At 32.4% G+C, this 26,565-nt stretch overlaps 1 protein-coding gene across 1 annotated transcript in view; it reads left to right on the top strand.

Moving 5' to 3' along the window:
- The window catches only part of LOC149422800 (uncharacterized), a 145,921-nt gene that overhangs the window by 40,377 nt on the left and 78,979 nt on the right, over positions 1-26,565 (top strand). Inside the window, exon 3 of the mRNA XM_089633513.1 lies at positions 26,131-26,259. Coding sequence (XP_089489639.1) covers positions 26,131-26,259 — 129 coding nt within the window. The remainder of the gene's footprint in view (positions 1-26,130; positions 26,260-26,565) is intronic.

Raw genomic sequence — 26,565 nt, 5'->3', positions numbered from 1 at the left:
AAAGTTTTAAACAAATAAAAGTAGCACATGACTCATTAACATTCACGTTAGTTTCATATTTTTCTACAATACCCATCTTTTGCGATCAGTTTTCTAAGGAAGAGTTTCAATGTTCATGCATTGTTTGGAACACAAGTCTATAGTTCAGTGCGTAATGGAAAAAAGAGTAATAACTCTTTAAAAATGAATTTTCACACAAAGCACAGAGAAATACTCGTACGTAAGGCGTCCTTAGAGAAGTGTTTATGTAACAGTTTTTAATATTCTTGTAAGTCTTTTTTATAATTTCACACAGCTCCTGTTTAATTACTAATGTGTCAATGTTTGTACAGGATTTTCCAATAAGAGGTGTTATTTTGAATAGCCCGCTATTTCAGTAGATGTTACTTTTAAAGCTGTTATTTTTAGACATTTGACAAGTAAAAACTACGTCATTAATATAAATGGAACGATTCACGCTTCAACAACGCATTAAATGATTAAAATTCACTTGAGTGAATCAAATGCAAATCATCTTGAGTGATGAGGCCCATTTCCACCTTGGTGGCTTCGTCAACAAGCGAAATTGTCGAATCTGGGGCTCGGAAAACCCAAGAGTTATTGTTGACAAGCCTCTCTATCCTCAACGTGTAACTGTTTGGTGCGATTTATCCTCCGGCGGAGTCATTGGACCTTACTTTTTCGAAAATGAGGCTGGAGCAACAGTTACGGTGAATGGATCGCTATTGAGAGATGATTAATGATTTTTTATGGCCGAAATTGGATGGTATTGATCTGGACAACGTTTATTTTCAACAAGACAGTGCTACGTGCCACACAAGCAACGAAACCATTAATCTTTTACGATTGAATATCAAAATAACACCTCTTATTGGAAAATTGTATGTATACATTTCAATATATATCCATATAAATATTATGTTAGTGGTCTTTGACAAAAATGTCTATCTTGCACTTATAGTATTCTCCCTTTAGATACCTTTGTCGAGATATAATTACTTTCTGTGCTTTGGTAAACTAATTGTATTTATATTTATACTTTAGCGTGAGGTCTACTTATATTTATTAAATTTGTTTTAAACGCATGCCCAAACAAACTGTTTGTATTTAGGTTAATTAGGTTAAGTTAAGTTTTTAGGCTTGTTTTTTAATCACTTTTAAAGACATCATTATATCGCTTTTAAAAAGTGTTCTGATTTGTCACTGTGCTACAGAAATATAAAGGTAGACCTCACGCCATAGTGGCACCATTTTTTCTATCTTAAAATAATCAAAAGATATTTTGACTGAGGGAAAATTCTCGTCGACCGCTGTAGGCTCGTTCAGACCACTATAGTTCAACCAAAAGAACATTTGAGTTGTAAAAACGGAAAAGAAAGTTACCTTTGAAAGTGGAAGGAGGTTCTGAAGACGAGACAATGAGTCACGGCGGTACCTACTCGCTTCAGCTGGCAATACTTACCTGCAGTACCTACCTACTCGAGGGAGTCGCCATGTTGGTTAGTGGTTACATGGCTTGGTAATTTAGTAGTGTTGTCACATCGCTGGCTTCAATGCGACACTCATTTACATCTTCTTTGGATTCAAAAGAAAAATATTATGTATGTAAGTGGAATGTAAAAAAATCTTTCTTTCTTTCAGTTGGAGTGTTTAAATGGTCCATTGTTTGTAGAAACAAGAGGGTGGTCGTAAAGGTTTTTAAGATAATGCCCATTATCATCGTCAATATCTGCTATCAACTCACGGTTGGCATCATCTTCAAATAAATTGCCTTTCCTTCAGGTAACTTTACGATTAATTGAATTAATTGTATCGAAGAAGATAATACAAATTAATCTAAACGAAATTTGAAACAGAAAAAAACACAGAAAAATAAAAAAAGTAACGGTCTCAACTGGGATTTGACTCCAGGATCTTTGTCTTTACAACGCCTTTAGCCACTCGGCCATTGGAAACTAACTATTTAACGTAATTTTTGTCGCTCTCATATATCAAATTTAGAATTAACAATACTATTCAACTATTTTTTCTCATATTTTTGGCTGCTATCTTTTTGAATGATTATAATGTTCTAAAGTTTTTTTGTAACCAATATAGTATCTAGAATAAACATATCTGATTTTTATTTACATGGTACAATTTATTGACCTTTTTTTCTCTGTTGAGATCTTTACCTTTTTATTTTTCTGTGTCCCGTTCTGTTTCATGTTTTGTTTATATTTATTAGTATGACTCTTCAATGATATATTACGTTATATTGGTACAACCTTCAAAAGTTATCAAAAGAAAAGTTATTCCAATGAAATTTAGAATTCATTACATTCAAAATTGAAAACCAAATAAAAAACGAAGCAGATTTATAGTTCAGTCTTCTCATTGTATCTAACTTTTATTGAAATATAGGAGTAATTCGATACGTGTTGTAAGAATCGAACTCGATACATTCGATACGCAACCAAGTGATCCACGATACGAGTCTCCCTTGAAATTATGTGTATATTGTCTCATAAAAAGTATGCACAGAACTCGGATAATATTATAAGGCATAAAACTCGCTTTTCAGCACCATTTCGTTTACATCAATCGTATGTAACACCCGTATGTATCACACACAGACACACAAAAATTATATCTTAAAAATTATTCAGGCCACTGTTTGTTTCCATAAAAAACATTGTTGACATTAAATTTAGTACCGTTTGATTTCAACATTTAATGTGGACTCGCGAAAAGATGGCACTCAATGTTTGGTCGTAACAGCAACCGGTAGAGAGTTTCCGCTGCTTCAGAAAGCAGATTTCTACTTCATAGGTGAGATAATTAGGTCAAATCCTTTGCGCACCTTACAAGCCTCGTATAAAAGTGCGTGCTTCTGTGCAATGTGCATTGAGGATTGAGGAATGAAAGCATTCCACCCACACAAATGCAGTCAGTAGTGCAGCGGGTTGCAGCGGCTTATCTCGGCGATCCGATGTAGTATCGGCTCCGGAACAAGACTGCATTGTGTCGGATGCACTCGGCTTTCTCCTTTCTCCCGGGGCAATGACCCGCCATGATGGCGAGGCGGCTTCGGGCTTCATATCTCAACACTTGAATATATTATTATATTAACATGTATATGGGAGATTAATGTGTGAAAAATCTGTCACATTCAGTGAGAGTAGGACTTGAGTTGGCTGGAAGGATTTATAATGTTTCCACACGTCTGCACAAAGTATTTCGAGGAAATACCTGGTTTCCCTCAAGGATCCCACCTTGGTCCGCTCATGTTCAACAAATTATACAAACTACATTTTTTTAAACTCTAATTTTTTTTTGGTATTCATGTAGATGTAATTTGTTGAACTCCATATTATTTTCTTGTCTATATAATCTGTGCTATAATGCATCATAGTACATTTTATTATAAAATAGTCACAATTTCGCAAAAACTCTTGCATATAAACACTTTGTTATTTCCTTTAAAAATAAAATATTTTCATGATGTTCCTAAAATTTGCTGATTAAAAATTTGTTCGATCGATAAGCACATAGCTGCCCTGCGCGAGCTTCTTTTTGTCGTAAATTATCTTGAATACAACTTAATTTCTTTTTGGATAATATCGACTTCTTCAAAGTAACATCACTGGATAATTTATTATGGCTTTTCTAAAAAAGAACTCCAAAGATAACTCCCGTAAAATAAAGTATAAGCTATATTTGAGACATACATATTAATGAAACCTTGAATTAAGTTTATAAATAAACTCAGCGCGCCTTGCGGTGATGTCTCCGGTTGGATTACCTCACTCATTTGCATATATTATTAAAATATTCTAAAGTCACTACTTGTTGTCGAACACTCTTTTAACGTGATATTTTTCCTTAAACAACATTTCTGGTTTAATACCTACTTAAAATCTGTCAAAGTTAAATGTAGATTTTTCTGCAAAGTCGCAGCAGGAATGGTTGATTTTAAGTCACAAGTGGATCCTCAAATATCTAATATATGTACTGGGAGATAAAAAAAACCATCAAAATTTAAACAATTTCTGGGAACAAAATACATCGGATCGAAAGCTAGTTTGAATATAAATTTGAAGAAATAAGGGGGGTGTTCTTGATAGTAGTAACCTAAAAAATAGTAACTAAGAAAGTATTTGTAGCAAAAAGTACAGATTTCTTAGAAAAAGAATATATTTTTGTTATTGTTCGTATTTATAAACATTTATTTTTTATAAGCATATTATGTTCTAACGTTTTTATCTTTGGCATTATGCCGTTTGGCGCTTCTTTCTTCTTTTTTTTATTGTTACTTTAGAAGTATTTTTTTTATATAATATAGTTTAGTAATGTAAGCCTCATCCGTGCATTTCACAATGTTTCTGAAAACGCCTCAGTTTCTATCGATTTTTGTCAAGCCTTTGATACCTTCCCTAAGGATTAGTTAAATTAATATGGTTTCGGTGTTTACTTTTTGTGTATTTATCAAGTAACGGATATCAAAAACAAAATCTATGAAGCTTTTTAATTAAGTTTTAGTGGATTTGTGGATTTCAATTGCCTCCGTAATTAGGCGTGTTCGAACACGGCATAGCACCAACAAATAAATTACTTTTTATTTATTGTTTTGGTGTTTAATTCATAGAACTCCATTTAATTTTTTTAAATAAATTTAAAATAAATCAAATTTAATAATCTCATAATAATTATTAAGTTCTGCAAGTAAAAAAAGTAAAAACTGTAAAAATAACAGAAATAAATTACGATAATATTTTTGGCCGTCAAAATTTCAAATCATATTTATGGTATGTTTGTCTGATTTATCTGACAACAGATGAGACGCGTATATCTTGAGATGGATCACATTTTCCGCAACGCATTTCATTTTGTCCGTCTCCATTGTCTTCATTTGTTCTTCTGATTCCCATCTAGCCATCTATTGTGTGATCTCCTTAATTATCCATCCATTACCAGAGGTCGTGATACCAGCGCTACGGGGCGCAGAAAGTCATAGCGGGACACGTCCGACAAATCGCCTAATAAACAAATCACTCGGGCGGTAAATCGAAGAACTCTCAACAAAAGTAATAGAGCGCTTCAATAGCGTGAAATTGCTTTAATTCGCAATTAATTTTTCCTTTTTACTTTTGAAGCATTGCTTATCTTTTTTTTGGCAACAGTTCAGCATTGTGGATTTTAAAATTACCATGGTATGTCTTTTATGAAAGTGTTTGTACAAAGTGTTATTGATCAGTTCTGTCATCCTGATCAAATTCTAGCTCGGTCCTTATACGTTTTGTGTGATGTCAAAACTTTCTATAGAAATGCCAGCCAACTGTGATCTAAAGATTGTTTTCGTGGTATAATGGTTCGTTCTTCATAATTGATTGGTCGCTTATATATACATATTATACCGTGCAACATTCAATATGTTTGCAAATTGCCCACACGAATACTGCTAAATTCTTCATTGTGTCAATAGATTGGAAATTGGAGAAGCTTTTACTGTCGAATCTTCTTATATACCAAAACCGATTAAATGGCAATAATAATATTTTATTCTTGAAGTTATTTTACCAACAATAACCATTGAGGTATATAGATAGAGTCAACATTGGCGTTCGAAGAATGGGCCACTTACATCGGTTCATTGTCCGCTGTGAGATACTTCGGGCTTTAGTCAGTTACAAGCGCTCTCGGGGCACAGGTCTCCGGCGACAACTTCAAAATGCCGACAAGCACGTTGAGATATTGCGCAAGTCGTACTGGAAAATACATAAAAATCAATCGTATAACCATCCATCGGTAAAAAGGGTTTTACCATAATCAAAAGTCGTGTAAATTGGATTTTTAATGATGATAAACTCAAGAAACACTTGAAGTTGGTGCGCCGGGAACCCAAATTTTCCGGGTGAGGCACGGCTGGTGGTCACTGGCGACTCTGTTTGTTGAGTTCGTTCGCAATCGGAAAGATTCGGGCGATATCGACAGCCGCCATACCCCCTTCCTACTTCCCGCACTGGAACAAAAATTAACGCTGTTTTGCAAGGATTATAGACTCTATCTATATACCTCAATGGCAATAAACTACAATAAGTTATCAAATTGTTAAGTACATTTTCATCTTCTGTTACCAGAGGGAATTGAAGGGACTTCAAATACATTGAGAAAAGTAGTGTTTTACCTGCATATTCTGTGCCATAATAGGCTCAGAAGTGTTTTAAAAGAGTGCTTTGTCCTTCCTCGAAGTTTTCAGTCAGTATATTTATTTTTTTTAAATTTGTGATACAAAAGTAAAAACGTCTTAACAGCCTAACGGATGTCGCTCTTATCTGTCTCTCCACATCCTCACTGTCGTTAAAGTCTGTGATAATATGTCCCAGGTATTGTACTCTTATAATAACATCCATTTATGAATGTACTCACGTCCATCTTTGTGCATGTATGTATTGTCTTAAAGTTGCAAACATCTAAGTTTGGTTTTCATAATGGATTAGTTTTGTCGACAGAGATATGTTATTTAATTAATTGACATTCCTTATACAAAGAACGCGGCTTCCGTTCGCCTGTAAATAAAAAGCATCGCAATCGCCGGTTTGTTGTTGCTGGTATAAATATATATATAAACTATATATTATTTTGCTGTTTTGTTACCGGTTGGTTGTTGCTAGGTATATATTATCAGTGCATTCGTTCTGAATTCGAGTCACGCGTCCGACTTTCAAATCGTGATGGTCCGAAAAGGTCGTGGATGGGTCCACAAAAACATGCAAATTAGTGTCAGAAATCAAAACACACATTTACATTAAAATGGATGATTCATGAAGTGGTCAGGTAGAAAATAAATGCAAACATTTCCTAGAATCCTCATATGATATATAAAATAAACTTTGTTTTTTTGGCACACAAAAACAACTAGCTCCGTTTGTAGGCGTTTTTTAGATTTTTAAATGTCGAACTTGGTAATGGAATTTTATGATGTGTTTTTGTCATGTTTTAGATATTTGTGTCAGCCTAAATGTCACAGCAAAGCTATATTTCGAGGTGTGAAACATAAAATTCTTTAAATAAAGTTGAACCAGTGTAAGTTTTTTTAAATTAATAAATCAATTTTGTTCTCAAGGGTGTCTTTTAATGTTTTTTCCTGACAAGGATAAAATGTCAATAATTGGAAGTCAAGAATCTAAAAAATATATAGTTTCTGCTTATTTATACGATGAATTAAAATGCCTTATTAATAAAACATAATTTAAATAATGTTTTGTCTATTTGCCTTGGTAATATATCGTGATGTTACAATTTTTTTAGTTGTAATACGTGTTCCGACATCATGATAAGATATTCGTAATTTACTAAAAGTTTATCAGGAAAACCGTTTTCTAACTAAAAAATCACGTTTTTAACTGGACGTACCAAAAATTTGAGGAGATTTTTTTATAAATTATCTGCAATAGTTATTTTTCTTCGTGCACTGAATAAATGTTAAATGTATTTTACAAACTGTTCATCAGGCCAACCAAACGTGGAAGATAAACACTATTTTTTACGCTGCATGCATATACTAATATTTATAATTGCATTAGCAATTGCTTTAATATTCACAGCACTTGTACGTTTTCAAATCTGTAATCATTTTTTTGAAAGCTGAAAAAACAATTACTCATGTAAATTTGTTTGTAACGAGAAGGTAGGTATGTAAATAGTTAAACATGTGAGAACTTCTTTCTAACAATCGAATTTAATTAATAAAAATGTGGTCGTTTTCTCTGTTAACATTCATAAGTAAGAACATAACATAATAAACTATTAGAAAATTCTCATACATGTATGTAGGATATAGATATGAGTCGGTTGGCCTTTGTCATAGGATTAAGCTTTTCTTTAAATAATACCTATCTATATTTAAAATACAAAGGTACATTTTCAGATTCTAATTAGACGGTTTAATTGAGGTTTTATATAAGAACCTTCTAGAATCTCTAGGCAGAAGTAGCAATTAATCAATTTATTTACTTTATTCACCGACCAAGTAACTACATGGCTTTAAATTATTGCATTCACTTTTTCTAGCTAATTCCGCTTCTCTTGTATTTGAGGTTTTATGTAATATTTTTTATAGCTCACCTTTGACTGTGTACAAAACAACATGGACAAATACGATCCTATTGAATAAATTAGTACCGACAAACTTGAAACATTCAATAAGGCAAATCTAATATGTTATAACCGGAAAATAAGAAATATTGGTTGTTTTTCCGACAAATGTGAGATATAAAATACCGATAAAAATCATAAACTGAAAGACGTATGAGTAATACCGACAAACTTGAATTTTCGAGAAATATAATACCAATAAAATTGATAAATTGCAAAGCGTAATACCAACACGCACGATTGACTGTACAAAATAGGTAAATCCTAAAAAAATAAAATTTATTAAAAGTAATTTCGAAAATATTTGTAAGACGTAATATCGAAAATATTGTAATAGAAAAGAATAAATAATGTAATATTCTAAGACGCAATATCGAAAAATCTCTAATAGTCGTACTACACAAAAAATAAAAATAATTATCCGAATAAAGAAAATTTCTTTCGATTATCTATAATTATATTAAAATAATTATCGTAACTTTCAAATGATTTCTGAGTTCAATTGATCTTTATTTATAAATTAAAATGTCTTGTCACTTTTATGCATTAAAAAATACCATAATATAATTTGTTAGTTTTTTCATTTAAATCCACAATTGAACGGGAACATCCATTACTAAATGACGTATTATGTAAAGCTGTACTTTATATTGCATTCACGCGTAATTTGACATTATTCGCAATTTTAACTGCGGTGATGTAAGCATCACCCATTGAGCTGCTTGCAATGGCATAATACCGAAATTATTAATGATTATTTCAGTCCAGCGTTGAACAAAGCGCACTATTAAGCCACGTTATAAAGCGGCATGAATATATTAACATTTATTAAAATTAACATTACAACAGGCTAATGTCGAATATCGAGTATATGAAGTCTAGTTTAATAAATCCTGGCATAGCATGGGTCGTGTTTTAAACATTTATTATGAATATAGATTCAATCAATTCACTCCTTAGTACGAAAACGGTTATTAATAGTATAGAGATGAGTCGTTGATGAACGAGCCGCACAATTGAGTTAGCTCTTTTTGAAGAGCTGGATTCGTACGACTCCAGGTAAACCGTACCACGGCTCAATTGAACGGTCAATATTTTTTACCAGGAGATATTTTAGGATAATAGTGCCATTAAAATTGTCCAAGTATTAATTGATAATACATACAGAGAAGCAAACAATATGAAATATTAAATTTAAAAAAAACTTGGTTGCATCTCAAATGTCATCTGCCATGAGTTATTAAACTATGTACAGAGTAATGACACAAACGAGAACGGAGTCATCTCGTACGAAATTGCACCGTCATTTAGAAATGATTTTATGTGTTTGGCTTTCTCTTTTCGTGACCCATGTTTCCAGCAAGGTACTATGTACTTCTGCCTACTTATGTTTTTTCAGTCACCCGTTTGCTTGTCAGATGCTCGCGTGTGATGGTTCTCTCAAACTTTACACGGATACACATTTTGCATTATGCACTTATTGCGACACAAGCAGGATATTATAAAACAAGAAGACTTGAAGTAAAACTACACTTGATATTTGATTATGATCATTTAAGTCCGGGGTTTGTCCCCCCGGACAATTTTTTCGTAAGTTGTAGCAACTAAAATGACATTCATAACTATATTCAAAACTCTATTTATTTTCAAACATATTCTTGAATAGTTGTGCAATTATGAAAAGAAGTAAGAGGTAAAAATGAAAATTAAAAAAAATCAATTCGTTATCTCTTCCGTATCCGGAGTACGGCCACATTTCAGAAAACTTTGTGCGATTTTTAGGTTAGAAACACGTCAACACATACCGCTTCATAAATAAGTTGTTAAAACACACTTCATTACAAAAATATATAGTAAACGTTTCGACCAACTAGGCCTGAAAATAAAATGATATAGTACAAAATAAAACATTTAATGACTTACTTTTTAGGCGCTTTTTCGCGACGAAACGTTCGACATGGTCACCACGGCGAGTCATACTAACGTGCATGTGGCGCCATTTGTGATTAGGGTTAAGAACATAAATAAACCACTCAATAGATCGATGTTTCGGGCTTTTTGTGTGAAACAAATTGGGTCTATTTAACCATAGATATGCCAATATATAGACAGTACAATTCTCATTTGGAGCCTACTTATTATACTATACACCAATGAAAAACTCTGAAAGTTTATTCCATAGAATTTTCATTGGTGGATATAGTTAGGCAATCATGTGACGTCACATGATTGATTAGAGTAATTTGTGAAATAACATAATTCAATCAAATAAAATTAACAGCTTGCTAGTCGAAAGCCTTACCCCTCAACCAATTTATTGAAATATGCCTCCGTTCTTACAATATTTGGTGGTATAATGGTCAGCATAGCTGCCTTCAAGCAGTTGATCAGGGTTCGATTCTCGGCAGGAGCAATTTAAAAAAAAATATATATATATATATATTTTTTAATATAATTTTAATTATTTTATTAAAAAATGTTAATTTCAAAAGTCTGCGCTAGTTTTATAATGTTTGTAAATCAATCTCTTGATATTTTTGGTTGCGGCTGCGAATTAATTGATTTTTAATGTAAATGATTTCCTTAGTTCAGACGCACATCGTTTATGCTGTTGTATGGAAGGCATTGTAAATGCAAAGAACGTCTGGTTTTGATTTATTTTTACACGCGAGTATTTTGGCAATATTACGATTTTGCACCCAGGATAGACGCTCTTTAAAATATTTATCATTACGCAGAAGATCTGACAGTATTTTTTAGGTCTTGGCAATTTAATAAATTTATTTATATTTTATACGCTGGTAAGGGCTTTTACAATCATTTGGTAAGCATTATAGTTTGGTGCAATAGTAATCAATAAATAAAAGTTTGCTATAAGTTATACAGAAATTCAATGCAGAAGAATAGTATTATACTTAGCTTAGTTATAAATATTATTGAGATATGTTACTATCGCCTTCTTGTAACTCTATTCCGTGCAGTTAAACATATCTTCAATTTGTGCGATATTATTGCCAACTTGTGATGAAAGGCTTTAAATCACAGTGAGAGAAAAACAGATAAACCATAGCTGCAAGAAAATATGCAAATTATTTATGAAAACGGACATGCTAACGACATCTGGCGGAGAAAGAATTGATCCAGCTTGCTTGCGGTAGGCTCCTGTAATAGTTGAAATTATATCGAGGTTCTAAGACGAAAGCAGAGAGGTCGTAAAATCGTCTAGGACTAGACAGGGCTTCCCCTTTTCTAGGCCTAAAAATAAACAATGAAGGTTGTCAACCAATAGATCTAAACAAAGAGCTATAAAAATTTTGAGTAACCAATCAGTGAACGAAGGGGGGTGTGTCTACGAAAGACAAAGGATTGAACCTTGGACCCGACATTAAAAAAGATAATTAATTGCATTTCCGTTCCCACAAAAATTAGAGGTGAACGCACTATGGCATAAACACTGACGTTCAAGGCGACAAACTCTAGGAAATGTTTACAATAACCGAGACATTTAGGTGATGGCGAACCGTTGAAATCGAGTGCTTTGAAGATTTTACAAATTGAAAAACACACGCACGAAAATGCAATGGAAAATTTATAAACGTGATAGTATAAAAAAGGGACGGGAAAAGCGAAGGAAAATCACTGGCAGAATTTTCAACTGTAGTACAATTATTTATGATAGAAGGAGGGTGTCATGTTCGATAAAAATCGTACTAAAGAGAGGAGTGAGTGTTGGAAACAATGGAAATTAATCGTTATCAATTTAAGATGAAACGGACATATTGGTAAATCAATTTTGAATGAAAAATCTCGCAAAAAAATACACTTTTAGAAAAGTGCGGCGATCGAATGGAAGGATAGTACAGGGATTTTGGACTGCTACGAAGGTCCTAGGGACGTGAAAATCGAGTAGCAGAAGAAGACAGTAAAACTAAACATAATATCGATAGATTAGATTCAGGAAAAGTAGACATTTTCATGATTATTAGGTTAGATATATATTAGAGTTACCCAATATTACGGAGGGATCGAAACAAGACAAAAGGTTGGCGGTCTCATGTATATTTTGAAGGGTAAACAATCGAAATCCGAACATGATTTTTATTTACGTTAAGGTAATAAACGATTAGAAAAGCGATTAACTTTAACGTGGACCTTATGGAAGTATTTAGATTAGTCAAAAGAGATAAAAATTAATAGGTTTGAAATTAAACTAAATTTACGAGTCTGGTACCAAAATTTTAAACGTAAACAGGTGTCCAGACATATAATTTATGTGAAATCTTGTAAGTGAGGGATGGAGGATGGGGCGGAGATTGGATCAGGCAATAAAAGTGACAGATATCCCAGAGTCAAATTAGGTATATCTCCCATAGAAGTGTGGAAAACTATATATTAATTAATAATAGATGAAGTATGAAATTTTCCTGGAGACCACACACATCGGGAAAAGTGGAGAAAAGATAAAAGGTAGGGTAAAGAACGGAGATAAAGAATAATCCAAGTGGAAAAAAAGTGATACAATTCGAATTTATCCGTGAAATTAATAAATACGACTTGGAAAATGAGTAATTATAAGAGTTATGAGAAATGACATAAGAATCAAGAAGAATTTGTGCAAGAAAACGTCGCGGATAAAAATAAAATTCAAAGATAAAGGAAAAACTCAAATCTGCGTCATGGAGATAGAAAGTACGAGTGGAAATGGAAAAGCTCATATAAGTAACAATAAAATTAAGTAGAATTTAAACAAATCGAAATTCAAAAATGCGTAGTAAAGATTTCGACATGGATTTAAACAATTTTCGCACGAGATGCATAAAATTGAGATCTGTATATATGTTATTGAGGACGGACCTATCGCGAATTGAGAAAAAAAAGGAACGCAAAATCATGAGATTCTAACTACATTTTTGTATGAACAGAGGACAAAGGGAGCTTGGGCGATTAACACAGACTTACCTGATTCGGACCCTATCGATTTAGAATTGTGAGATGGAAACTGAACACCGCCTTGAGCCGGAAAGCAGAACATCTTATGTAGGAACGATCGATATTGATGGAAGGGGTGTTTGGATTTACGAGTTGATAGGAGATAGAATTAAGCATCAAGAGAAATTCAGATACGTCTTTTGGAACCTGAGAGGGGTATAAAAGATGGAACTCATCAGTCAGGAGGGCAGTCGCGCCGAGGGTTTGAAAAGTTGTTACATGGCAGTACTACGTCTATTGGTAAAATTCTAGTGAAATAATCTAAGTGTTAAATTCTGAACAAGTACCTGGACTTAGAAAGTTTTGTAAAAAGTCTTAAATTCAGTTTCTAAATTCTGAAAACCCCACCAGTGAAGTTTTGTTAAATCAGTTTAATTTGGTTAAACAGTGAAAATAAATATAATTTAAACTCAGTGCTTAAAAGTGTTAAGTGAAGTGCAAAAAGTGAATTGTGAATTAATTAAAAATTTAAAAATAATTATTTCATTCAAAGTGAAAACATTCAAATTAAATTTAAGAGTTTGTTATCGTTAATCTAAAGTGAACGTGATCGCGTATTGATATTTAAAAATAGATTATAATTTTGTGTAAAAATAATAATAGTAATAAATATTTACGTCTTAGTTTAAAATAAACACAATCTAGACAGTTCGAAAAGAAATAATAACAAATGCTCAAACCTTTGTTCTAAAATTAACAGTTCGGAAAAGAAATTAATTTTAAGAATCGAGATAATTAAAAGTCTGCGCAATTCGAAAAAATTTTCTTTTAAAAATATATAAAAAGAAATTTAGAATTAATAAATTGTTCAATTAAAATCCATCGTGCGTATAGCGACAGTGTTAAAAGTGTTTGTCGTTTTAACCGGAATTTTAATCATCAGTCTATCATTTCGAAAAAAGTATTTTAACAGCTATCATTCAAAAGCTTAAACTAGAAAAGTGTTATTAAATCAACGGGTTTTCTGAATTAGGATTTCGTTCGGAAGAAAAATTAAATATCAGCTAATTTATATGATTCAAGCGAGAATAAAATATTAAATAGGAATAAATAGTCGAAAAGATTTATTTTGAAATTAGTTGAAAAATACAATTAATTAGGTAGGATTTCTTCATCAAGGTTGTTGTGTACTACCCGACCGGAAATACCTTGACGTGGGTGAGTTTTCCTTTTATAAATAATTTTCAGGTCCCAGGAGACACAGAAGGGCTGTGAAGTGGAAGTATATCAATTGAATATTAAATTAAAACAACAAAACAAAGAATTACACATTAATATATGTATATTGTATATTTGTATATATATTTATAAATATAAAATAATATATTGTATATAAAGAATATATATATGAGTAATGTAATTATATATATGTATTTTATTTATTAATCGAAACATCGAAATGGTAGCGATTTTTAATACCTACCCGAGGACATATCTATATTATTGAAAAAGAAAATATGTATTTATTAATATTCAAGACCATGTAGAATCATATACCTTATATTTATTTATTAATATATGTAATCTTATTTAACGTATTTTGACAATCGAGATATGTGTACATATATATATATATTTATATTATTTTCACCTAACTTCTAGTAAATTTACTAAATTCGGAAAATGAAATAAATAGTTTAACTTCAATAAAGGATTTAAAAAAATATTTTAATAAATAGTGCGCAATAAAAGTAAAGAGGCACAAATGACTTCTAAGGAATTTTAAAATAAACAAATCTCACATTTAGGTTAGTGTGTCAGGAGATGTTTATATTATTTGTTTACAAAACAAAGGATCACTGGAGAATTGGGTCAACCGCATAGTTTGAAAACGACCTTGGCCATAATTAGTTAGTCACAAAGGATTTTATTAATTACCCGAAACAGCTGGAAGATGCGTGTTCTCAAATACTTATCAATCACAAACGACAATTGAAAAATCACGGGTTAGCCAGATTTATATCGAAATATTACATGAAACATTTAAGTATCATTGATTAGATAGTCGCATAGATTTTTATTAGTTATCTGAACCAGCTGGAAGCTGCGTGCGCTCAAATACCTATCAATCACAAACGACAATTGAAAAATCACGGGTTAGGAAGATTTATATCGAATAATTATACGAAACATTTGAATTTTATTGATTGGGTGCTCATACAAAACCCCATCAGTTGCCTGAGATATTTGAGGGTCGAGTACTCTCTAATGTGGCAATCAACTACTTGAAACAATTGGAAAATCACGGTATAGGATGAACAAAATTAATGTTGAACCCTGGAGGTAAAATTTAAAACAAATACAGTTCATCAATAGGAGGCAGTGGTCGCTCCTATAACAAGACCATTAACCAAATCCAATAGAGATGGCGATTCTCTTAAATAAAAACGTCAAAACCAAACAAACAAAAGCCTGGAGTTCGATAGCTCTCCAAAACAAACTATCAAATAATTTCTTATTCTACTAGTATTTATTAGTATCACCTTATTAGTACGTATATATTCGGTTACCAAGCTAAGAATTGTGCAGAATTCTTTGTGCGAGATCCGAGCTTGGGATGCGAGGTAAATAGCCTTGTATTGCAAGTTATAAACCTTTCCCAAACTGTATGTATACATATATTTATTCGTATGTACTGTCTATTGGAGGATGCGGACCTGCATACAGCTTGCATTTAGGTCGGTAGACCACTCTCGCATCTTCTCTTAGACGTGGAATGAGGATTCACGACCCGTAAGTCCACACAAACCGTGAGTATATGATTGTATGTAGGACGAAACCGGTTCGCCCTAAGTAAATTGTAGTCCAAGGAGGTGTCGGAATTTGGGGGTATCGGGACCCGGGGGGAAACTTGAATGCAGTACATGATGACGTGGAAGGCTTTTTGGGACACGATAACTTAGGTATCAATCAAGGAGCCGTGTCAAAGGATTGTGCAAATTTCTAGTCCACTCCCGATCATCTCGTTTACTTGATGGAGGATTGGAGCCAAATTATGCCAGCAAATGGGCTATTCCGAGTTCGTCAAATATGCAATTAACTAATTACATTAACCTACTAAATCAATCTTTACATGTACCTTATAGCAGCAGAATCATAAAGGAGTGGTGCCACACAGACACAAAAGTTCACCAAAATCAAATTTACTAACAATTAACCATTTGAGTTATATTAAATTACCTGTCCAAATAAACATGTATAATATCTTTTATCAGCGTTTAACTACGATTTTGTTAGGGTGCAGGGAATCAGAATAATTACAATAGGAAAGTTAGCTCATTCAGAAAATTCATTTAAGTCTAGGTTTGCAATAGAAAGACTAATTCAACTTTGAACTCAACACCTCGATCAGAACCAAGAGGGTTACCACAAAAATGAAAGTAATTAAAATCCTATATCATAAATCAAAAAAATTACACAACGTTTGATGGAATTTAATTACAATATAAATACGGGTATATTTGCGTTCAAGATCGTAAATAACGTATTAATTAGTTAAGTACATATGTCTATAAAGATATATAGTACAAGAGAGCTTTAAGTAGCTTTCTGTAGATATAAAAGAAGAGGGTCCAATTTTCATGGAGGCTTATGTGTTGTAGGGGAGGAATTTTCCATCCCTGCGAACACATATGCAGAGCCTTAGAAAAAAAAATTAAACATCGGTCATAGCCCAGAGAGAAGAAAATTCCATATTGTTTTAAACAAAAAAAAAAAAGAGTAATATTTAAAATTACTCTCACACCCAAAAAGGTGAAACATTACAACTGAATAGCCGTGTCCAGGAGGTTCAGGTTTTATAAGTCTTTGAGAGAAAAAAAAACAAAGTTATTGGTCAACCTATTGCAAAAACGGAGAAAATAATAATAATAAATAGGACGAAATTAATTAAAGAGTTAACAAAAAGAAAAAAAATTTATCAGAAAAGTGCGACATTACATAAATATACAGTAAAATTTAAAAATAATAATAGATTAACGTAAACAAACAATAAATCCAAAAAGAAAGTGTTAACGAATAAATCTTATAATACAAAAAGTGTCCTTATAAATAAAAATGTGTTAATTCAAATGACCGTGAGCTTTAGAGTCAATAAAAATTCTTTTCATACGATAATATAAACAATAAGAAAGGATATGTGGGTTAATGATGTCATTCACTCGAGAGGAATGCGTTCCGTAAACAAAAACATTGTTTATGTTTTGGATTCACCGAACAAATCGGAATGTTGATATGAAGCAAGTTTAATAAACAAGACTAACACGAAAAACATCGAACGTATTGTGACAGCAAAGAACATCGAAAAATTGATAAGATAAACATCGGGCGTAAACACATCGATGTTTTTAAAAAAAGGTCGGAAACATCGTTAAATAATACGTATCACTCTGAAGAACAAAAATTAAATAACAAACGCCGAGATTAAATAAACAATGACACAAAACGAGATAGCTGGAACAAATATAACATAAACATTGCATTCAGATATCGTGAAGTATTAACGTAAACAATTATTGTTTATCTTATATCCGACCAGCGGCGGGCCGTGGTACTTAACAAATTATTCACAAAGTCAGGAAAAGAAATTATTATTTCATCGCTAGACATTCGACAGAATTTAGAGAAATTAAATTGATTAATGTTTTACAACACCCAATGTACCTTACTAGATATCATTGGTTTTGCAAAAATAATGATTACGAAAAATATAAAATTGATTAATATCAATTGATTAACAAAAAAAAAATATATATATTTTTTTTGATTAACATCAATATCATTATAAAACAAAAGAAAAACAATTATTTTGATATGTTGGGGTGTAATCTATTATGATCATGTTGTAACATAATAAATAGCGGAAATATTACACCCATATCATGTGATAGATAGATCTATAATAACAATAATATCAAAATAGAAAAGTGTAATTGTATTACATCATAGTTAATCATTAGGACCACGTGTTAGATTCAAATGGTCGCGCTACGTGCCGCCAATGTAGATACTTGTTGTCAGGATCACAAATCTCGATAATCGGCAAAGACATTAATGAGGGTGAAACATTTGATGTTTTGTTTTGTGAGGTAAGATTAATCTTACATAATATAATTTACCATATAAACGGGTGAGTTGAAATAACGTAAGATTTACTCATGATAATTTTGTTGACATTCGGATCAGGTTGTTGACTAATAAAACATATTTTAAGACACAGAGAACCCAGTCAATGGATTCGATAAAGAATTCAAGTATAGGCCAAACAAATAAACGTTGTTTTGAAAAGACAAAGTGTTAGTTGAGAATTCGAGTTTCAATTTCAAAGAAAAAAAAAACAATTCAGAGTTGGCTCGAGATTTTAATGTCGTTGACGAATGGTTATGATGGGATATATATATATGTGTATATATATATCTATTGAAAAGAAATTCATGTCAGGTATTGAAAAAAATCATGTTAGGTATTTCAAAAAAAATCATAATAGAATTTACAAATTTTGCAAATTGAATATGGATTTTGCAAATTGGAAATAGATTTTGACGAATCAGGTGATGAAATACAAGAAAAAAAATCTAGAAAAACAAAAAAAATAGAAAAACGAGAAGGGAAATATTGTTACCAGAGAACTGCGAAATAGTGTAGTGATATTAAAAATAAAATAGATCAATAAATAAAATATAAATAAAAGTGAAAAAGTGCTCGCATGCAACAGACTGCGTTACGTAAACAAACGAAAGCAATTAAACACGATTCATTATGACGGGACAGTGAACCCACAAAATAGGACTCATATTGTTTATAAAACTAACCCTCGCGCCTTTGAGAATATAAACAAAGTAAGAAATTTACGACTTGGATTCAACGCGAAGGAATTTTAAACGTAAACCAACTTGGTCCTTCATGAACGAACGGGTGACACATTAAGATAAACAAAGCGAAAAAGGATAAGATAAAAGTGATATTCAGATGAAACGAAGGATAACGTAAATAATCCTTATAGATAAGGATAAACATTGGATAAAGATAAAAGATAAATTATGATTTATCTAACGGGATAAAAGTGTTAGGATTTGCGGACACTTATTATGAAATACACACATCGGAGCGTAAATCAAGTATAGATCAAACAAATAAGCGTTGTTTTGAAACAACAAAAGTGTTAGTTGTGATTTCAACTTTCAATTTCAAAGAAAAATTACAATTCAGACGGCACCGAGATAAGCCACTTGACAGTGAATAAATAAAATGGTCTAGACAAATAATAAACGGAAGCGCGTAGAATTGGAATTTGCAGCAACTGATAACACGGAGCAGGGGTACTCAACAGATTGGAATTTGAAAAAAAAAAATTTTTCATTAAAGAAAAAAAAAAAGATTGAAGAATAAAACGTCAAGAAACGCTTGTTGTGAAGAGGGAGGTCTTAGTCCAACCAGGTTGAGGACCACCTAAACACGCGAGTCGAGGGGCGTGTTTTTTTTTTTCCCAGAAAAAAAAAAGAGATTAATTTTGAGTTTATCAAAATTAGAGAAAATTCCATAAAATAAAATCTACGCGAAAAAAAAAAAATAGAAAATACAATGTGATTCAAAGTTCAAGGTTGTTAACAATCCAAACAGAATGAAAAGAGAGATAGGGAATGACAGAATGGAAGGAGAGATAGGGAATAACAGAATGAGGGGGGGGAGAAAGGAAATAACAGAATGGAAAGAGAGATAGGGAATAACAGAATGAGGGGGGGGGAGAAAGGAAATAACAGAATGGAGAGAGAGATAGGGAATGATAGAGTGAGGTAGAGAAAGGAAATAACAGAATGGAAAGAGAGATAGGGAATAACAGAACGAAGGGGGGAGAAAAGCTAGACTACATTTTGAACACAATTTCGATGTCTAAAGTAGTATACAACGTTAGCCACAGCAAATTGAGTTCAGAGGGGGGAACTGTGATGAAAGGCTTTAAATCACAGTGAGAGAAAAACAGATAAACCATAGCTGCAAGAAAATATGCAAATTATTTATGAAAACGGACATGCTAACGACATCTGGCGGAGAAAGAATTGATCCAGCTTGCTTGCGGTAGGCTCCTGTAATAGTTGAAATTATATCGAGGTTCTAAGACGAAAGCAGAGAGGTCGTAAAATCGTCTAGGACTAGACAGGGCTTCCCCTTTTCTAGGCCTAAAAATAAACAATGAAGGTTGTCAACCAATAGATCTAAACAAAGAGCTATAAAAATTTTGAGTAACCAATCAGTGAACGAAGGGGGGTGTGTCTACGAAAGACAAAGGATTGAACCTTGGACCCGACATTAAAAAAGATAATTAATTGCATTTCCGTTCCCACAAAAATTAGAGGTGAACGCACTATGGCATAAACACTGACGTTCAAGGCGACAAACTCTAGGAAATGTTTACAATAACCGAGACATTTAGGTGATGGCGAACCGTTGAAATCGAGTGCTTTGAAGATTTTACAAATTGAAAAACACACGCACGAAAATGCAATGGAAAATTTATAAACGTGATAGTATAAAAAAGGGACGGGAAAAGCGAAGGAAAATCACTGGCAGAATTTTCAACTGTAGTACAATTATTTATGATAGAAGGAGGGTGTCATGTTCGATAAAAATCGTACTAAAGAGAGGAGTGAGTGTTGGAAACAATGGAAATTAATCGTTATCAATTTAAGATGAAACGGACATATTGGTAAATCAATTTTGAATGAAAAATCTCGCAAAAAAATACACTTTTAGAAAAGTGCGGCGATCGAATGGAAGGATAGTACAGGGATTTTGGACTGCTACGAAGGTCCTAGGGACGTGAAAATCGAGTAGCAGAAGAAGACAGTAAAACTAAACATAATATCGATAGATTAGATTCAGGAAAAGTAGACATTTTCATGATTATTAGGTTAGATATATATTAGAGTTACCCAATATTACGGAGGGATCGAAACAAGACAAAAGGTTGGCGGTCTCATGTATATTTTGAAGGGTAAACAATCGAAATCCGAACATGATTTTTATTTACGTTAAGGTAATAAACGATTAGAAAAGCGATTAACTTTAACGTGGACCTTATGGAAGTATTTAGATTAGTCAAAAGAGATAAAAATTAATAGGTTTGAAATTAAACTAAATTTACGAGTCTGGTACCAAAATTTTAAACGTAAACAGGTGTCCAGACATATAATTTATGTGAAATCTTGTAAGTGAGGGATGGAGGATGGGGCGGAGATTGGATCAGGCAATAAAAGTGACAGATATCCCAGAGTCAAATTAGGTATATCTCCCATAGAAGTGTGGAAAACTATATATTAATTAATAATAGATGAAGTATGAAATTTTCCTGGAGACCACACACATCGGGAAAAGTGGAGAAAAGATAAAAGGTAGGGTAAAGAACGGAGATAAAGAATAATCCAAGTGGAAAAAAAGTGATACAATTCGAATTTATCCGTGAAATTAATAAATACGACTTGGAAAATGAGTAATTATAAGAGTTATGAGAAATGACATAAGAATCAAGAAGAATTTGTGCAAGAAAACGTCGCGGATAAAAATAAAATTCAAAGATAAAGGAAAAACTCAAATCTGCGTCATGGAGATAGAAAGTACGAGTGGAAATGGAAAAGCTCATATAAGTAACAATAAAATTAAGTAGAATTTAAACAAATCGAAATTCAAAAATGCGTAGTAAAGATTTCGACATGGATTTAAACAATTTTCGCACGAGATGCATAAAATTGAGATCTGTATATATGTTATTGAGGACGGACCTATCGCGAATTGAGAAAAAAAAGGAACGCAAAATCATGAGATTCTAACTACATTTTTGTATGAACAGAGGACAAAGGGAGCTTGGGCGATTAACACAGACTTACCTGATTCGGACCCTATCGATTTAGAATTGTGAGATGGAAACTGAACACCGCCTTGAGCCGGAAAGCAGAACATCTTATGTAGGAACGATCGATATTGATGGAAGGGGTGTTTGGATTTACGAGTTGATAGGAGATAGAATTAAGCATCAAGAGAAATTCAGATACGTCTTTTGGAACCTGAGAGGGGTATAAAAGATGGAACTCATCAGTCAGGAGGGCAGTCGCGCCGAGGGTTTGAAAAGTTGTTACATGGCAGTACTACGTCTATTGGTAAAATTCTAGTGAAATAATCTAAGTGTTAAATTCTGAACAAGTACCTGGACTTAGAAAGTTTTGTAAAAAGTCTTAAATTCAGTTTCTAAATTCTGAAAACCCCACCAGTGAAGTTTTGTTAAATCAGTTTAATTTGGTTAAACAGTGAAAATAAATATAATTTAAACTCAGTGCTTAAAAGTGTTAAGTGAAGTGCAAAAAGTGAATTGTGAATTAATTAAAAATTTAAAAATAATTATTTCATTCAAAGTGAAAACATTCAAATTAAATTTAAGAGTTTGTTATCGTTAATCTAAAGTGAACGTGATCGCGTATTGATATTTAAAAATAGATTATAATTTTGTGTAAAAATAATAATAGTAATAAATATTTACGTCTTAGTTTAAAATAAACACAATCTAGACAGTTCGAAAAGAAATAATAACAAATGCTCAAACCTTTGTTCTAAAATTAACAGTTCGGAAAAGAAATTAATTTTAAGAATCGAGATAATTAAAAGTCTGCGCAATTCGAAAAAATTTTCTTTTAAAAATATATAAAAAGAAATTTAGAATTAATAAATTGTTCAATTAAAATCCATCGTGCGTATAGCGACAGTGTTAAAAGTGTTTGTCGTTTTAACCGGAATTTTAATCATCAGTCTATCATTTCGAAAAAAGTATTTTAACAGCTATCATTCAAAAGCTTAAACTAGAAAAGTGTTATTAAATCAACGGGTTTTCTGAATTAGGATTTCGTTCGGAAGAAAAATTAAATATCAGCTAATTTATATGATTCAAGCGAGAATAAAATATTAAATAGGAATAAATAGTCGAAAAGATTTATTTTGAAATTAGTTGAAAAATACAATTAATTAGGTAGGATTTCTTCATCAAGGTTGTTGTGTACTACCCGACCGGAAATACCTTGACGTGGGTGAGTTTTCCTTTTATAAATAATTTTCAGGTCCCAGGAGACACAGAAGGGCTGTGAAGTGGAAGTATATCAATTGAATATTAAATTAAAACAACAAAACAAAGAATTACACATTAATATATGTATATTGTATATTTGTATATATATTTATAAATATAAAATAATATATTGTATATAAAGAATATATATATGAGTAATGTAATTATATATATGTATTTTATTTATTAATCGAAACATCGAAATGGTAGCGATTTTTAATACCTACCCGAGGACATATCTATATTATTGAAAAAGAAAATATGTATTTATTAATATTCAAGACCATGTAGAATCATATACCTTATATTTATTTATTAATATATGTAATCTTATTTAACGTATTTTGACAATCGAGATATGTGTACATATATATATATATTTATATTATTTTCACCTAACTTCTAGTAAATTTACTAAATTCGGAAAATGAAATAAATAGTTTAACTTCAATAAAGGATTTAAAAAAATATTTTAATAAATAGTGCGCAATAAAAGTAAAGAGGCACAAATGACTTCTAAGGAATTTTAAAATAAACAAATCTCACATTTAGGTTAGTGTGTCAGGAGATGTTTATATTATTTGTTTACAAAACAAAGGATCACTGGAGAATTGGGTCAACCGCATAGTTTGAAAACGACCTTGGCCATAATTAGTTAGTCACAAAGGATTTTATTAATTACCCGAAACAGCTGGAAGATGCGTGTTCTCAAATACTTATCAATCACAAACGACAATTGAAAAATCACGGGTTAGCCAGATTTATATCGAAATATTACATGAAACATTTAAGTATCATTGATTAGATAGTCGCATAGATTTTTATTAGTTATCTGAACCAGCTGGAAGCTGCGTGCGCTCAAATACCTATCAATCACAAACGACAATTGAAAAATCACGGGTTAGGAAGATTTATATCGAATAATTATACGAAACATTTGAATTTTATTGATTGGGTGCTCATACAAAACCCCATCAGTTGCCTGAGATATTTGAGGGTCGAGTACTCTCTAATGTGGCAATCAACTACTTGAAACAATTGGAAAATCACGGTATAGGATGAACAAAATTAATGTTGAACCCTGGAGGTAAAATTTAAAACAAATACAGTTCATCAATAGGAGGCAGTGGTCGCTCCTATAACAAGACCATTAACCAAATCCAATAGAGATGGCGATTCTCTTAAATAAAAACGTCAAAACCAAACAAACAAAAGCCTGGAGTTCGATAGCTCTCCAAAACAAACTATCAAATAATTTCTTATTCTACTAGTATTTATTAGTATCACCTTATTAGTACGTATATATTCGGTTACCAAGCTAAGAATTGTGCAGAATTCTTTGTGCGAGATCCGAGCTTGGGATGCGAGGTAAATAGCCTTGTATTGCAAGTTATAAACCTTTCCCAAACTGTATGTATACATATATTTATTCGTATGTACTGTCTATTGGAGGATGCGGACCTGCATACAGCTTGCATTTAGGTCGGTAGACCACTCTCGCATCTTCTCTTAGACGTGGAATGAGGATTCACGACCCGTAAGTCCACACAAACCGTGAGTATATGATTGTATGTAGGACGAAACCGGTTCGCCCTAAGTAAATTGTAGTCCAAGGAGGTGTCGGAATTTGGGGGTATCGGGACCCGGGGGGAAACTTGAATGCAGTACATGATGACGTGGAAGGCTTTTTGGGACACGATAACTTAGGTATCAATCAAGGAGCCGTGTCAAAGGATTGTGCAAATTTCTAGTCCACTCCCGATCATCTCGTTTACTTGATGGAGGATTGGAGCCAAATTATGCCAGCAAATGGGCTATTCCGAGTTCGTCAAATATGCAATTAACTAATTACATTAACCTACTAAATCAATCTTTACATGTACCTTATAGCAGCAGAATCATAAAGGAGTGGTGCCACACAGACACAAAAGTTCACCAAAATCAAATTTACTAACAATTAACCATTTGAGTTATATTAAATTACCTGTCCAAATAAACATGTATAATATCTTTTATCAGCGTTTAACTACGATTTTGTTAGGGTGCAGGGAATCAGAATAATTACAATAGGAAAGTTAGCTCATTCAGAAAATTCATTTAAGTCTAGGTTTGCAATAGAAAGACTAATTCAACTTTGAACTCAACACCTCGATCAGAACCAAGAGGGTTACCACAAAAATGAAAGTAATTAAAATCCTATATCATAAATCAAAAAAATTATACAACGTTTGATGGAATTTAATTACAATATAAATACGGGTATATTTGCGTTCAAGATCGTAAATAACGTATTAATTAGTTAAGTACATATGTCTATAAAGATATATAGTACAAGAGAGCTTTAAGTAGCTTTCTGTAGATATAAAAGAAGAGGGTCCAATTTTCATGGAGGCTTATGTGTTGTAGGGGAGGAATTTTCCATCCCTGCGAACACATATGCAGAGCCTTAGAAAAAAAAATTAAACATCGGTCATAGCCCAGAGAGAAGAAAATTCCATATTGTTTTAAACAAAAAAAAAAAGAGTAATATTTAAAATTACTCTCACACCCAAAAAGGTGAAACATTACAAACTGCACGTAATATAGATACAAGTGAGTATTTAGATTACTATAAATTTTCGATTTTAATTCAGCTCGATTAAATTTGCAGTTTAGTTCAGCATTTCTTCCGCCATTAAAAGTTCTAATTAAGATATTATGTCAGATCCAGATTCACCCATCCAGTGAAGCCAAACTATTTACCTCTTTTACGTAACACCCTTGATAATTTCTCCCAGTTTTATAACCAATGTATTTCTTAACACCCTTGATAATTTCTCCCAGTATTATAACCAATGTATTTCTTAACACCCTTGATAATTTCTCCCAGTATTGTAACCAATGTATTTATTTTCTTGCAGCTCCAAATGTCCCGCCTTCCCGCACTTCCCCTCGCCCTGCGACAGGACGCTCCTGCTGTCGATCTGAAGAAGGACGACGCACTCCTCGCCGAGGAACCAGTCCATGCCAAGAACGAAGAAAAACTGCAGGTTAGTCCAGTTTTATTTATTTATTATTCTTTTTAATATTAATATCATACTAAAACTGCTCCCAAACGGAGAAAAATTAGAATGGCTGATCCTGTTAAAAATGTGATTGCAATCCATTTCCAAATACAACATTAGTCCATTCAGTATATATCGGAAGACTTGTTCATGCAGGGGTCCTTTTACTGATAAAAATAATAATATGTTACAATCTTAGAATTTTTATGAACACGTGTTCCGACATGCTAATAACATATTTTTTTTATTTATTTTGTTTAATCTAAGTAATTACAGGATAATTGTTATTAT

This window comes from Hesperophylax consimilis, chromosome 7, assembly GCF_061612785.1.
Source record: "Hesperophylax consimilis isolate HC1 chromosome 7, BYU_Hcon_1.0, whole genome shotgun sequence".
In the NCBI taxonomy this organism is placed as follows: domain Eukaryota; kingdom Metazoa; phylum Arthropoda; class Insecta; order Trichoptera; family Limnephilidae; genus Hesperophylax; species Hesperophylax consimilis.
The sequence above is the reverse complement of the archived record's forward strand: the minus strand, read 5'-3'. Positions and strand labels throughout refer to the sequence as shown.